At 40.8% G+C, this 13,157-nt stretch overlaps 1 protein-coding gene across 8 annotated transcripts in view; it reads right to left on the reverse strand.

Moving 5' to 3' along the window:
• LOC107201978 (SAM and SH3 domain-containing protein 1) overlaps positions 1-13,157 on the reverse strand; it is a 533,641-nt gene that overhangs the window by 19,360 nt on the left and 501,124 nt on the right. For 4 of the 8 annotated variants that reach the window (XM_019006071.2, XM_019006070.2, XM_019006072.2 and 1 more), the window contains 4 exons: positions 12,154-12,286; positions 7,242-8,077; positions 3,591-3,662; positions 1,059-1,202 (listed from right to left, as the gene is read on the reverse strand). In XM_019006071.2, coding sequence (XP_018861616.1) covers positions 1,059-1,202; positions 3,591-3,662; positions 7,242-8,077; positions 12,154-12,286 — 1,185 coding nt within the window. Of the gene's footprint in view, positions 1-1,058; positions 1,203-3,590; positions 3,663-7,241; positions 8,078-12,153; positions 12,287-12,501; positions 12,894-12,998; positions 13,152-13,157 lie in introns of those variants that run through there. The other 4 variants (XM_015622095.3, XM_019006076.2, XM_019006075.2 and 1 more) reach the window with 3 other exon arrangements.

Below are 13,157 nucleotides of genomic sequence, written 5' to 3' on the forward strand. Positions count from 1 at the left end.
TAAAATCATGTTACACTTTAAAATATTTTAATTGCAAGTTTAAATTAAAAAAACTGTAAGTGAAGCCCTGTGCCAGTTATGAGTAAGTATGGCTAATAAACAGTTCTGCAGGAAAGGGATTCTATAGTCACAAAGCATGGCATAACACTGGCCACATTTCTGCCTCTCTTGGTGCCTCTGGATTCTTCAGTTTGGGGTTGTTACTATGAATGTTACGAACTGCTCCCTTTACAGGCAACCAAGGCTTTGAATTAGGAACAAAAGTTCCATTCCCAATTTGCCATGACTGCGAGCACCCCCCGCGAGCGGTCCGAGCCCACTTGGGGGCGGTGTGAACCAGAAAGAGCTCTGCTTTCCCAGCCTCTTTCCAACCTATTCCTGACACAATCCAAGCGGCAGCCCCGGTTTTAAACAAATGCCGAAGATTTTTGTCACTCCACTAAAGGAAAAGGGAAAAAGACAGCAATTGTTTCTAGGCCACTGAAATTCAAAGCCTAATTTAGAACTAATGTACTTCAGGTTCGCCTTTAAGAATAGACTATAAAAATCTGTAATGAAAGAATAATAGGAAAATCTTCTGTTAGATGCCCCTTTCTGACTAGACTGTGCCTCTGTTTTAATGTGCTGTTGCACAGGACAAGCTGTGATGGAGAAAAGACCTGTAATAGCAGAGAAGAGTTGTGTATGTGAAGTTATGTTGGGAATTTAAACGAGGGTGTAAATTGCAGATTAAATATATTACTGTGACCCTGTGTCAAAGACTGGTTCCCTTAATAAATTATGATAGAAAAGAAATGGAAATATAGAGTGAGGTGTGTAGTGCCATCAACAACAGACTTCTGATGAGCTACTTAAATGAAAATCTGAAAATGCATTTTCCACGGTACTGGCATCTATAGGAAGCCATTTCACAGTGAGGGATTTTTTTAAGAGCATAGGAATAAGTCACACCATATAATCTTGTTAGAAATTTATTCAGAGATGCCTTGATGCATGGGAATCAATATTGATTATCACTACTACATTTTTAAGTGGATTCCACTGCAGACCTTACATACCTGCTCAGACAAAGAGCTGCTGTATTTTTTTGACATCCTTTTCTTCATGGTTTCTTTTACAGACTTCACCTTTTTGCCCAGAGATATACGGGAGGCAGAGGGTGATTTGATCACTTCTTTATAAACAAAGTCTCCTTCTTTGCCCTGGAAAATAAAATAGGACTTAAGCTTTTAAAACAGAAGGGCCATTTTTTCCCTCAGCCAGCAGTCATTGCAGAGGTGTCCAGGCAGACACAGGACAGCAGCACAGTGTCCTGCTGCCTGCTCCAAATTCAGTGTTGAGACCTTGTGCAAACCACTGAAGCTTACTCTTTAGGCCTGATGTGTAAATTTTTGTGAAAGTGTTGTGTGTAGACTGCGTGCTGGGGACTGTTAGGATGCCTTTATCCCCTTGAATTTCAGTAAGTTTTTGATCTGATAGAAAACTCCATGTTTCAGGCTAAGCCTTTCTAACAGGACACAAAACAGTAGATGTGGCTCATGTCGGTCAATACTACAAAGAGTTTAACAGGAATAAAGGTACCTCTGAGATACCAGCCAAATATATATCTCTGAGTGTATTTATATATATGGATATCTACATTTGGCTACCTAAATTTACTTTTTATTTTCTGACAGGCATTCTACTAACCTCTGTGGTTTTACTATGGCCCATAAGAAAAAAAAAAAGCACCACCAAAAACCAAACACCACAAAAAATGTACTAAATCCATCAACCATGGTAGGTTAAACTTGCATTGCTTTTTTTAAGGCACACAACAGGGTACTGACGAACTAAATTAGCTGCTCCCTATATAGTGGATTACAAAGACCAGCTACTTTGAATTCATTTAACCTTTTCTAAACCAGCTTAGGGTAGCAAGCACTTACTTATGGCACAAGTACATAGTTAACATGGATCAGCTGACATTTTACCAAACTTGTATGATTCAGCCCTTATTCAGACTGTCCAGGCAGGACATTGCACACAGTCTTATGCTCTACTCTGGTTCAGGAGCCACTGAGCAATGCAGCTCTATTAGATGTACTCCAGCACCCTCCATTGGCAAAAATCACAGTGCAAAAAAAGACCAAAATCCATCTGGTCAAAGAGACTGACCACTGAGTTTGGTCTCTGACTTGGTTAAATTTAGCTGCAAGAAGATAGCAAACCCTAAGATAAATGTACACTGTATTGTACATTAAAGATTTATCTCTTTTTTCTGCATTTATGCATGTTTTCTCTTTTCTTTCAAAAAGTTTCTCCAAAATGAAACTGATACTTCATTTCTGACAATACATTATTTTTCCCCTCAAAAGTTGTTCATAATTACAACTTCCTTGTAATTATGAACAACTAAATCCTTCTTAATTTTTGTCTTTTGCCAGAAATTAAGGATAGCTTTTTGCCTAATCTTTTTTCTGAAATAAACTTTCTACTTAACAGACTTACATGTTTTCAAGAAAAAACCCACTTTGATCCACATATATTGTTCTAGTGCACTGCATCTCTCCCACTACTGATGCTCCCAAGGATAAATATAACATCTAGACTTCACACTTTCTTATATTAAAAACCAATATGACCAAAACAAGTATCCATATTTAAAGATAAAAACTAGAAGTTCAGAAGTTAATTTGTTTACTGAGTTGCAAATTGATGAGTAAAATAACCACACACAGATTTAGCAAATTTAGGAGTAATTTATGATGTTTAAAAAAAAACAAACAAAAAAACCCAGAAAACATGCCTAAAAACCCCAGCCAACATAAAAAATAATATAATGCTGGCCTACAAAATGGTTGACAACTTAGACTTGATTTAAGCGGACAGAAAAGTTATCAGATCAAATGCTGAAACATAGAAGAAAAACATATATGGGCAAAAGGAAAAAATATGTTCGCAATTTCATTTGATATAATGTTCTGGCTCATTTCTGTTCTGTTATTTTTGACCACAGGCCAACCAACAGTAACAGTGGGATCAACATGAATAACATAAAATGGAATTAATTCTCAGGGGAAATGTGTTTTTTTTTAAACACAAGAATGCTCTGAGACCTATTGCGCAGCACCCGGCACAATGGGATCCTGGTCTACTCCAGAGCTCTGAGATACAATGAGAAAACTAATAATGAACTTCTTACATAATGACTTCCATACAAATAATTTGCAGACCTTCAATGAAGTTAGCCTCATCATTCCAAATAGTAAATATTTTCACCAAGGAAGTAGAGCAAGCACATGTTTTGTCTTGGGTGTTGCTCTGAGGAAGTCGGATATAAGAACAGCCCACAGATGTGCCCCCAGATCTGTGCTTTGATCACTTGTTCCTACCTCTTTACATATACTGTAAATAAATACTTTTACACACATGGATATGGGTGGGTATGCTATTCTCAAAGCTAAGGAAGTTGGAGGTTAAAAAAGATGCTCTGTTTTCTTGGATCCTCAAACTGTTATTACAGACCTAAATTACACTTTAGTCTATTTTAACTCATAACTGTGTATTTCATTTTATTCTATTCCAAGTCTGCACCTTCTCAAACTCACCATTTGGTCAGAACTGCTTCCAATGTGAAGGGAACGATTTGTCAAATCAAAGCCTCCAAAGCTACAGGTTCTCTGCAAAAAACCAAGGATAGATGGTTTTATCACTGTGATTAGCTCCCTTTGAACATCTGTGATTTGGAGAACACCAATTAAAATACAAATGTCTGCCAAAATGGAAACAAACAAACAAACAAAGGGATGAGAGATTATAAATCAGGAAATCTGTTGTAAGGCAATATGAGTCTCTCTTTTCCAGAGACAACTCCTTGGCCTAAGGTCTGCTGCTGTTGAGTCATCTACTGCCTACTCCTCTTTTTAAAAAGAAAAGACTTTTTGGTCTCAGGAAACTGTTCATCTTATGCATCAAGTTTTCCAAGGTGCTGGCAACTCCATCTCTTCACTCCCATCTGCCTTCATAAATAAGTCCACAGCAGCACTGAAACAGAGAACCACCAATCTAAATCTTTTAAAGCATTGGACAACCTACCTTCTGAATAGCTGCATAGGCTGCATTTCCACTGAAATACAGGGAATCACTGGAAGCCTAGTAGGCTAAGCCCTTGGTAAGAGGAGGGAAAAACCCAGCCCAGTTATCCATAAGCATTGTGTCCCCAGAGACTCAGCAAGCCCTGATTCCGCATTAGTCACTTTCAGCTTTTTCTTTGCAATGCAAGGAGTAATAAAACAAGACCAATGAGCAGCCAGCTGCACAGTACTCAAGTAGCTGGCCTTGGCAGAAGTCTCATGGGGCAATGCAGGGAAATGAAGGTATGGGCATTACAATTAACTTGCTCTTCAACTCTGGGCTCTGAGCGTGGTTTTGAAGACAGGCAGATGCCTACTACAAGTATTCTTTTCACAGTCCGAGCTGAGATAAACATGAGGCAGAAGATCAATGCTTGTGAACTAAAAGTTTCTAGGGCCTGAACTACCCAACCAAGTAACTTCAAAGGCACTTTAAGAATCAGTTAGGTATTGATTAGGTATTGGTTCACACCTACAAAGGATCATGAGTCAGTGAAAACCCAGCACCTGAGAACTACCAGCCCACTTTATCTATTAGGAAGAAGCAAGCTGTATAAACAGTGACACTTAATAAACAATTATAAGAATTCATTCTTTTAAAGTAAACATTCTTCCTGTTCACCACTTAGAAGCATTCATATTAATAGCTTTTAAAAGGTTTTATTTCTAGCTTCTTGCTGCTTACACCCAACAAACTTGGATGGAAGTTTTTGTACCAACTACAACTCTAGTGGAACTCAAAGCCAGCTTTGTGTAGGCCCCACACACATTGAAGAGGATGCTGTGATGTAGAATTTTTCTATGTGCTTTTTTCCAAAAGGCAATGTGACTATGGCACAGGTTTTAAAAATTGTTTTTAGAAAACTTTTGAGACCAACCACAAGTTGCAAGATCAGTTTCTAAAGAACAGCATGTTTAGCTAGAAGTAATTTGGTCCTTCTGTGAAGAACCATTATAACTCATCCTGCAGTGTATGGTAATCCCAGCAATGAAGAGAGGACATCTGGAACTGCTCTGGGCAAACCTGTCTGTCAAACCATCCAGAGCTCCTCCTAAAGAAGTCTTCTTGAAAAGCACAGCAACTGTTGCTTAAAAGCTTCTGAGTAAATGCACCTTGTTAAGGATGCCTGTTGTTTCCCTATGGACCTCCCCCTATATTTAAAATTCAACTGCCACCTTCAGACTTCAGTAGAGACCCTGGTAATCCTGCATCAAACAAAAGGTCTGTGGATGAGGAGAGGGATATTCAATGGAATGGCCATGCAATCAAAAGTATTATTCTTCTGGGAGAAAAGAAAAACTGATGCCATTTGAAAACTTCATGCATGTCCAGGCCACTGAAACAAATATAAATGACAAAAATGAATGGCAAGGCAAGACAGAGTGACCCATTCCACTGAATACAGAGGTATTGCAATTTCCCTGAGGTTGCAGCAAACAAACATTAAGCGTTTCTAGGAAGGAGCAGCATTAGTTGAAGCTTGTCACCTATTTGTGGTTCCGGGAAAAGGTGCATTGAAAAAGTTAGTAAGGGCAGCAGGTCTCCAACATTTATCCCATTTAAACAAAGCTGGAGAAGCAGCTGACTGAGAAGTTCCTCAACAACAACAAAACACTGTCCATTTCTAACTGTATCTCTGTGATTAAGCAAAGGTCAGTGCAGATAGTTTTCATAATGAAATTACTATGGTGAGACAAGACTAACTTATTAGGAGAATTGAAAAGTTTGTTTCTGTCATCTGTCTTCACCAAGACAGTTTTAGAGGGTATTTTTAATTATAGGGCATCTCTAGAACATATGAGGATGCTTTTTGGTTCAAGATAACCTTATTATTTAACACACAGAAGGACAAGCAAGGTTTCTCCTATCATTGTAATATCCTTAAAGGAAAGCAACATCTTCTGGCTACAATGTCTGTAGCAATAAAAACAGTATCCTGTGAGGGCTAGGGTAAGCAATCAATGCAGAAGAAACAGTAAAGCTGCCAAGAGAGAATGCTCATGGTATTGGGTAGAAAAAAAAATCAATCTGTATTTTGTGGCCAAAGAGCAAAAAGTGAACCAGCACGCCTGGTCACCTCCCACAGGCTATTCAAGGAGACCACAGCCATCACTCTTATACCTTATAGCAGATGAAATTAAGCAGAGACCTCTCAAAAAAGAACTAAAATCTGTTATTTAAGAGGAAAAGCTGTTTCTACTGTATTGTTCACTGGAATATCTTGCTTAATGTTACAAGTGCACTGCTGTTTCCATCCACTGAAGTAGGGAACACTGTCAGCTGAACAACAGACTAGCTGGCTCAGCTTTGGAGATCTGGCACCAAAGGCACGTTCCTAGGAAACTCAGAATCATGGTTAACGGAACTGTCAAAACTGGGTCATATAATCAGGAAGCAGCTTTGGATCACTCTGGAGTGTTCAAATCACTTAATTTCTCACTGTAAGCACAATTTCCTCTTTTGCCCACCCCTTGTTGCCTTTCTGTAATGTTCTGAGGGAAGGTGCCACCATCGTTCCATGCTAGAAAGAAGGAGCAGTAGTGAGAATTCCGGTGGTGTTGAGCAGCAAGCAGGAGGGCAGTGACTACCTAATGCAAAACTCTGTCTTTCTGTAGCTGTGTATGTAAGGGAGGGTGAGTGAACTGATGAGATGCAATCTGAGAAGGGAAAGGCCAATTTAAGGCACTGACAGCTGAAGAGGAATAGAGCACAGTTGAGTAACAATACTCTATTACTCTGAAAATCTTGTTCATCTCTTGCTACCCCTTGAAGGGAATACTGACTCTCAAAGCATCACACAAAATATATTTAAAGCACCTCATACCTTCTCTGTTCACTGGTGATCTCTACTTCTGCACTAAGTTAATTTAAAAAGCAGAATTTTGTCATATTTTCTCTCTCACACCGAGTTACTCTCTACAGACAGAAACAGCAGACTCAACAAAACTCTTCTCTGGCAAGATTATATCGAGCTCTTTCCTTACACCGGCATTACAGTGCTTAAGAGTTTATAATGGCAAAGAAAGCAGAAGCACTAAATTTTAGTTAAAAGTACGAAGCAGAAAGTGTTCACTGCAACCTCACAGAAATTGGAAGACCACCTTCGTGGCAACTCTTTGACTCACAGACTTTTGGTGGATTCTCAAGAGAACCCTTTTAGTACAGCGATCCACTGTAGCAGCCCACTTCCTCTTGGCCTCCTCATCCTCCTCCAGCAGGCATCTCCTCAGGTCCTGCTTGTCGGCCTTGCTCAGGGTCCTGTCAGTAACGGGACGCACCAGCTGTGAGAGGTTGAGGTGACTGTACAGGCTTCTCTCCACCACATAGGTAATATTGAACTCGCTGACAGAGGTGCGCCCTCGTAGCCTTCTGTTTGGGAAGCCACAACCTCCACCCCCTTTCGTTTTGTGCCGCAGTAATTGCAGGTCGCAAGTTGTGGGGGATGCTCCTTTCCTAGCAGGGCGCTGGCAGAGAAAAGCTCTGGAACAGGAATAGTTAGTATCCATTTTCTTCAATCGGATCTGCTTCCTTACACTCTGAATCTCCTCCAGGGACACCAGAAGATGGTGCTTGTGCCTGTTGCTGTCATAAAAGCAAATGCTTTCTGTACTTACCCCATGGCTCAGTGAGCCAAGGCTCTTCTTCATTTCCCCATCTGTCAAGGAGCGGCAAACTTTCTGGGACTTCTCCTCTTCTGGGTAAGAGAAAAATGTCCCAAGTTTCTTGGGAGGCTTGATAAGGCCACGGCTATCGGTTTTGCTGAAGGTCTTCACCAGCTTCCGGTTAGCTCCCCACGTATCGAGACTGCTGGATGAGGGAGATGTAGTAAGTGAGTCCGAGTCATCCTCTGGCTGCTTTTCACAGGAGCTGTCAAAGTAGAATTGCTTCTTGTGAACTCCAGAGTAAAGTGCTGATCTGTCATCCAGAATAGGAGAGTTGTCAAGTGAATGCTCTTCCACACCTACGGGGGACAAAAGCAGCACAACGCTTGTCATTGTTCATAATTGTCTAAGATGTTTCCCTGTGGAGTCTTACTGTATTTATTCAAGATATCATCCACTTAAATTGGGAGAAAGCTATTTTTGATGTAAATTGCTCAGAAGTTATTTTTGAGTGGATAAACCTGAAGCAGCTCCTTCCATTTGTGAAGTGAGGATGATGGGATTAGTTAACAACAGACAGAAGACAATATCCTGTAAGTAAACTCATCATTATTTTAAGTTTCTGTCTTTCATCTGCAGCTAAGACCACAGATGTTCCCACTAACAACCCCTTAAAAGCTGGAGCTGGGATCTGTTTCTCATGTTTTTCTTCTGATACTTGCATATGACACTCAGCTGTAGTGAGCTTACAATAGGTATTAAAACCCAAACAAGTATCTCTCAGGTCCAGTTTTCCAATACCTACTGCTCCTGTGACTGCATAAAGGAGTATTTTTCACAGAAAGTTATAGAGTTACACTCCAGGATGAAATTTAAAGTTCTTGGATTTTGATGGGAGAAGAGGCACCAATTTTAATCACACAGAATTTATTTAGCAGAGGCAAAAACAAAGTAGGTCAAACTGAAGGTGTGCCAATTTCAACAGTGTCCTGGTAATGAAAGAAACACTTAGTTTTCACCAAATTTTTCCAGAAAATATTTCACAGGAATATTTTGCAACGTAAGTACTGGACATGGGCAGATAGCCAGGTTTCCTTTTTGGAGTGAAGGGAATAAAGAACTTGAAACTGCAATTCCTTTGAATTTTTCAAATTCAAAGTTTCAGAGAAACTTTGGTGTTTTCTTTTGAGCAAAGTATAAGCACAGGTTTTGGATGCAGTAACAAGGTAAGAGTCAAAAAAATACATTCTCCTCTGTCTCCTGACAAATTTCACAGCATTCATAGTTATGCATCAGACATACAAACACACACACAAATATGATTGTATTTATTTCTTACCAAAATAAATTTGCTAATGACCTAACTTTGCCTTCTTCTTTGACTGCTTCCACAGTGTTACAGCAGAACTAAATTTGAACTGTTACCAAAATACCTACAATTTACTAAACTGGCTCATTCAATTACAAGGAACATCTTCCACAATGACAGATTAGCAGCCCTGTATAGGATTCCTGCCTCACCTTCAGCTCACTCCACTGGCAAAACGTATTTGACATATTTTTGTTGAAACCTAAGATGCTATTTTACTATGACAAAGTTCATCATGACACTGAAGGGATAATGGATCAAATCTGACATGCAACTTTCACTCTTGAGAAATTTATTGGGGTAGGTCTGTTGACTGGAGTCTTTTTTTGACACCACTTTCCCTGGACTGTCCAGCTTGCTCTTCTCCCCCTCTACATCTTAATTTGAACAGAAAATAGACATTCCCCTGGGACTGAGTATGTACTGATAAACAATTTTAGTCAACTAAGTAAATATGTTTTCAAACAGCTTGTAAAATATGCATTGTGTGTCAACACTGTAACAGATGTTATTTGGAGAGAGTCCATGACACAAAGCCATAATGACACAGATGTAGATGTGATGCATTTTTAAGTGCTATATAAGAATGGTGCCCAGGAATTAGGAAGTTTCAGTTATTTGGCTCACTTAGGAGCAGATTAAGACAAAATACATATGGATTCAGATATTGGCAAATTCTAGTGAGTATCAGCTCAGCCAAATGTACATTCATTGTGATAACAGAGTCAGTAATAGAAATGTGGGAGAAGAATCAGAGACTAGTGTGTTTTTCTTAAAAATCTACAGGAACACGAAAGTGAAATTCAGCAAAGTTGTTCTTTGTGAAGAAATTTTTGAGTAGGATTATGTAGAATCTTTCTTCCAGGAAACTGCATGTAAGTTTTCAAAATAAGTCTACGCTTACACTGTATTAAAGGCAACTTAATGTTGAACATTAATGAATTTATCCAAATATCATTCAAATTTAAAAAAAAATTATTCAAATTTTACTGATGTTACTCAATCAAATATTACAGCCAACTTCCCAAAACCTAGTCACCTCACATTACTTTACATTCATAACACAGATTCAAAGAGCCATAGCAAGCAGCTCAAAAACCAATCCAGTCAACTGCAGGTAACTTGGAAGGCCAGACAGCAATCCCAAATCTGACCACCCTATTTTTTGTGAACTTGCACAGCCCTCTGACATATCGAATTGGGAATACAGACATGTATTGTGAGGGATTGGGATGGACAACATTAATAAAGCACTTTTAATTTGCCATATGAACATTCTGGTATTGAATTTCCTGAAAGTCATAGATATTTACTGCTAAGGTACACTTGGCTACTGAGGGGGCCTTCCAGTTATACAGAAGTTATACAGAATTAATCCATATTGTTATTTAGAAATAACTGGTTCTGCTATTGAGTTTTCCAAGAGTGAATCTACACAGAAACTCCAGAGTGATAGATAAACTACAAGCTCAGAGTTACTGATAATTTAATCAGAGAAGCCTAGAGCTAGAGAAGACAGAGAGCAGATGGAAAAAGAAGGAAGGAGAACAAACTTTTTTTGGATACAGTTGCTAGTTCAGTGCTTTTTCTGCAGGGGCAGGGGTGAAAAAACTCAATGGAAATAAAAGCCCTAGAGAATAAAAACCCAGGAGCGACACACTTAAGTGAAAGACTGGGGGAAAAAGGAATTAAGGAGGTAAAGCACCGTAAGAGAGGATACAGAGAGCTAGACAGATACTTAATATGCTGAAGAGAAAGTCTGGTCCAACTGCAGGAAGGCATCTGCATGCCCAGCAGCCCCTGAGCTGCTTGCTCCTGTGTCTGCTCCCATCCCTGAAGCCTCCTCCTGATCGCTCCCTGCAGCTTTTCCCAGACTCCCGGGGAGAGAAGGAGGACATAGGACAGGCTTCTCTGCGGGCCGTTTTTCCCCAGAGCAGTGGAAAAATTGTCCTATTTTGTTTGTCCCATCTCAAAATCCACATTTGTTTCCAAGGTATCCCAGCTCTATGCTCACCATATGAGGTGATAAAAACCTTTCCAGACAGAGACAGCTGCCCATTCCAGAGCTCTAGACTGGCTGTGCCTTTCACGCCAGCTGGTAACACCATCCATAATGCAGGAGAGGCAGGCTGGATCACAGATCTGCCAGCAGCTTCCTGCCACATACGCAAGATGCACGTGTTCTCCTTAAATGCACTAGGAAAGAATCATAATACCGCTCAGCTCACTGCAGAGCTGAGGGGAACTGGCATACGATGCCAGGAAGGCCACCAACATAGAGAGATGCCCACAATTCCAGTGAGGACTCAAGCACAGCTGTGCAGAGAGGCTCCTGAGGATCAGGCTGCATTAATCTGAGTGCTCACACATGCATACAGGTCATCCGGAGTTAATTCTGCAGCATAGTGTTCCCAGGCCCTGAACTTTGCTTCCCTTTCCCCACCCTCCTCCTCCTCCTCCTCCCTTCTCTCCCCCTCTCTGTAGGGAGCAGGGCTCATTCAGAAGCCAAACTGCAGACAGGATCCCCCAGAAGTAGAAGTCACAAGGCAGCCTCTAGCCGACAAGAATGCCTGATAGAGGTTCTGTATTTTTGCCACAGGGTGATGCCATGTGGTTCAACCGTACCACCAGCCAGCTGCTACCCTCCCAAAAGGAGCAGGAGGTTCACCTGTGTGCCACCCAGGGCCTGGGAGGGGGGAGCAGTGTGGTAATGGCTCCACTTACCTCCTAGCTGATCTTGTCGGGCAGCTGGCTGGGATTACTCTCAGGCTCGTTCCCTCCCCAGCATGGGACATAAAACATAAGCCAATTTCTAATCTCTTAATGAGGAGCTCTGTAGTGCTGCTCTGAGAACACCAGATCAGCAGTAACCACATTCTAGGCTGTCACTTTCCTCCTCCTAAAGCCTAAAAATTCAGTAACTTAAGGCATGCACAATAGACAAGGCAGTTGTTCCTACTATCCCTTAGGAATACTCCACCCCTCCCTCCCCAGCCCTCCACTTTCAGTCCCCTCTCAACAGAAACATGCATTCACGCAAGCAGTTTTAACCATGTTGCTTTTTACCTTCTGTGCTGGGTTTTTTCATTTCTTCAACTCTTATGAGTTTCTTCCTGACTCTGCGAGTAGAATTCACCAGCTTGTGCAACCTCTTAAACTTCACCGACTCCTCTGTTTCATCATCGGATTGTTCTCTTGACTGGCAAAGAAACAAAGGGAATATTAATAAAGCAATAGTTCCACGGCTTGCTCCTTCAAGTCAAGTTAACCCAGCTCATCTGCTGCGTTGTGTCAATGCAGCTCTGTAACTGGTGCTATATTTTCAGCTCAGGTCAGACAGAAACATTTTAATTACTGAGGGTTTTCTTGTTTTTTTCTTTTTTTCTTTTTTCTTTTTCTGAAAGCATGACATACCATTTTGATTTCTAAATCTGTGCAATGTAAGATCCTAGGCACTGAAATGCATTCCTGCCCTTGTCTTTCTTCACATGCATTGTGTAATAACTACTTCCACGTCCTCTTCCAGTATGTTTCAGGCAGGGCTCTTTTCCAGGCTTCTTCTTACCATACCAGTTATGCTCCCGTGGTTTAGTCAGTCCCTGGTCTGTCTGGCATCTCAGAACTTGCTGTTTAAACCTGGTTATAAACAGCTTTTCCACACTGAAGCTCTGTCACTGATGACTTCTCTTTTTTTTCCCCCCAGTCTTCCCAGAAAATCAAAAACAGCAGCACAAGAAAGGGATGGGAAGGAAAGGAAGGAGGAGACCTCATCTGCCTCACTCACGGACTGCCACAGCTACAAAATATTCCCTTCCTCCTCCCTGCTCCTTACACTCCTCCTGAAGGCTCTCGAGGCTGGAATTAAGATGGACAGAGCATTCCTCCAGCACTGACCAAGGGAAAACTCTGACCTTTTCAGATATACAGTGCAGTCCATATTCCCCAGCATCCCGTTTCGTTTTGCATCTGATCCAGTATGCTCAGTTCCAGCTGTTTTCCCTCAAGTATCAAACATTACAGAGACAAAAAAAAATTCCCTTTTCTCCAGCAGCAGTGACACAACAAGCTGA

Source organism: Parus major, chromosome 3 (assembly GCF_001522545.3).
Source record: "Parus major isolate Abel chromosome 3, Parus_major1.1, whole genome shotgun sequence".
Taxonomy (NCBI): Eukaryota; Metazoa; Chordata; class Aves; order Passeriformes; family Paridae; genus Parus; species Parus major.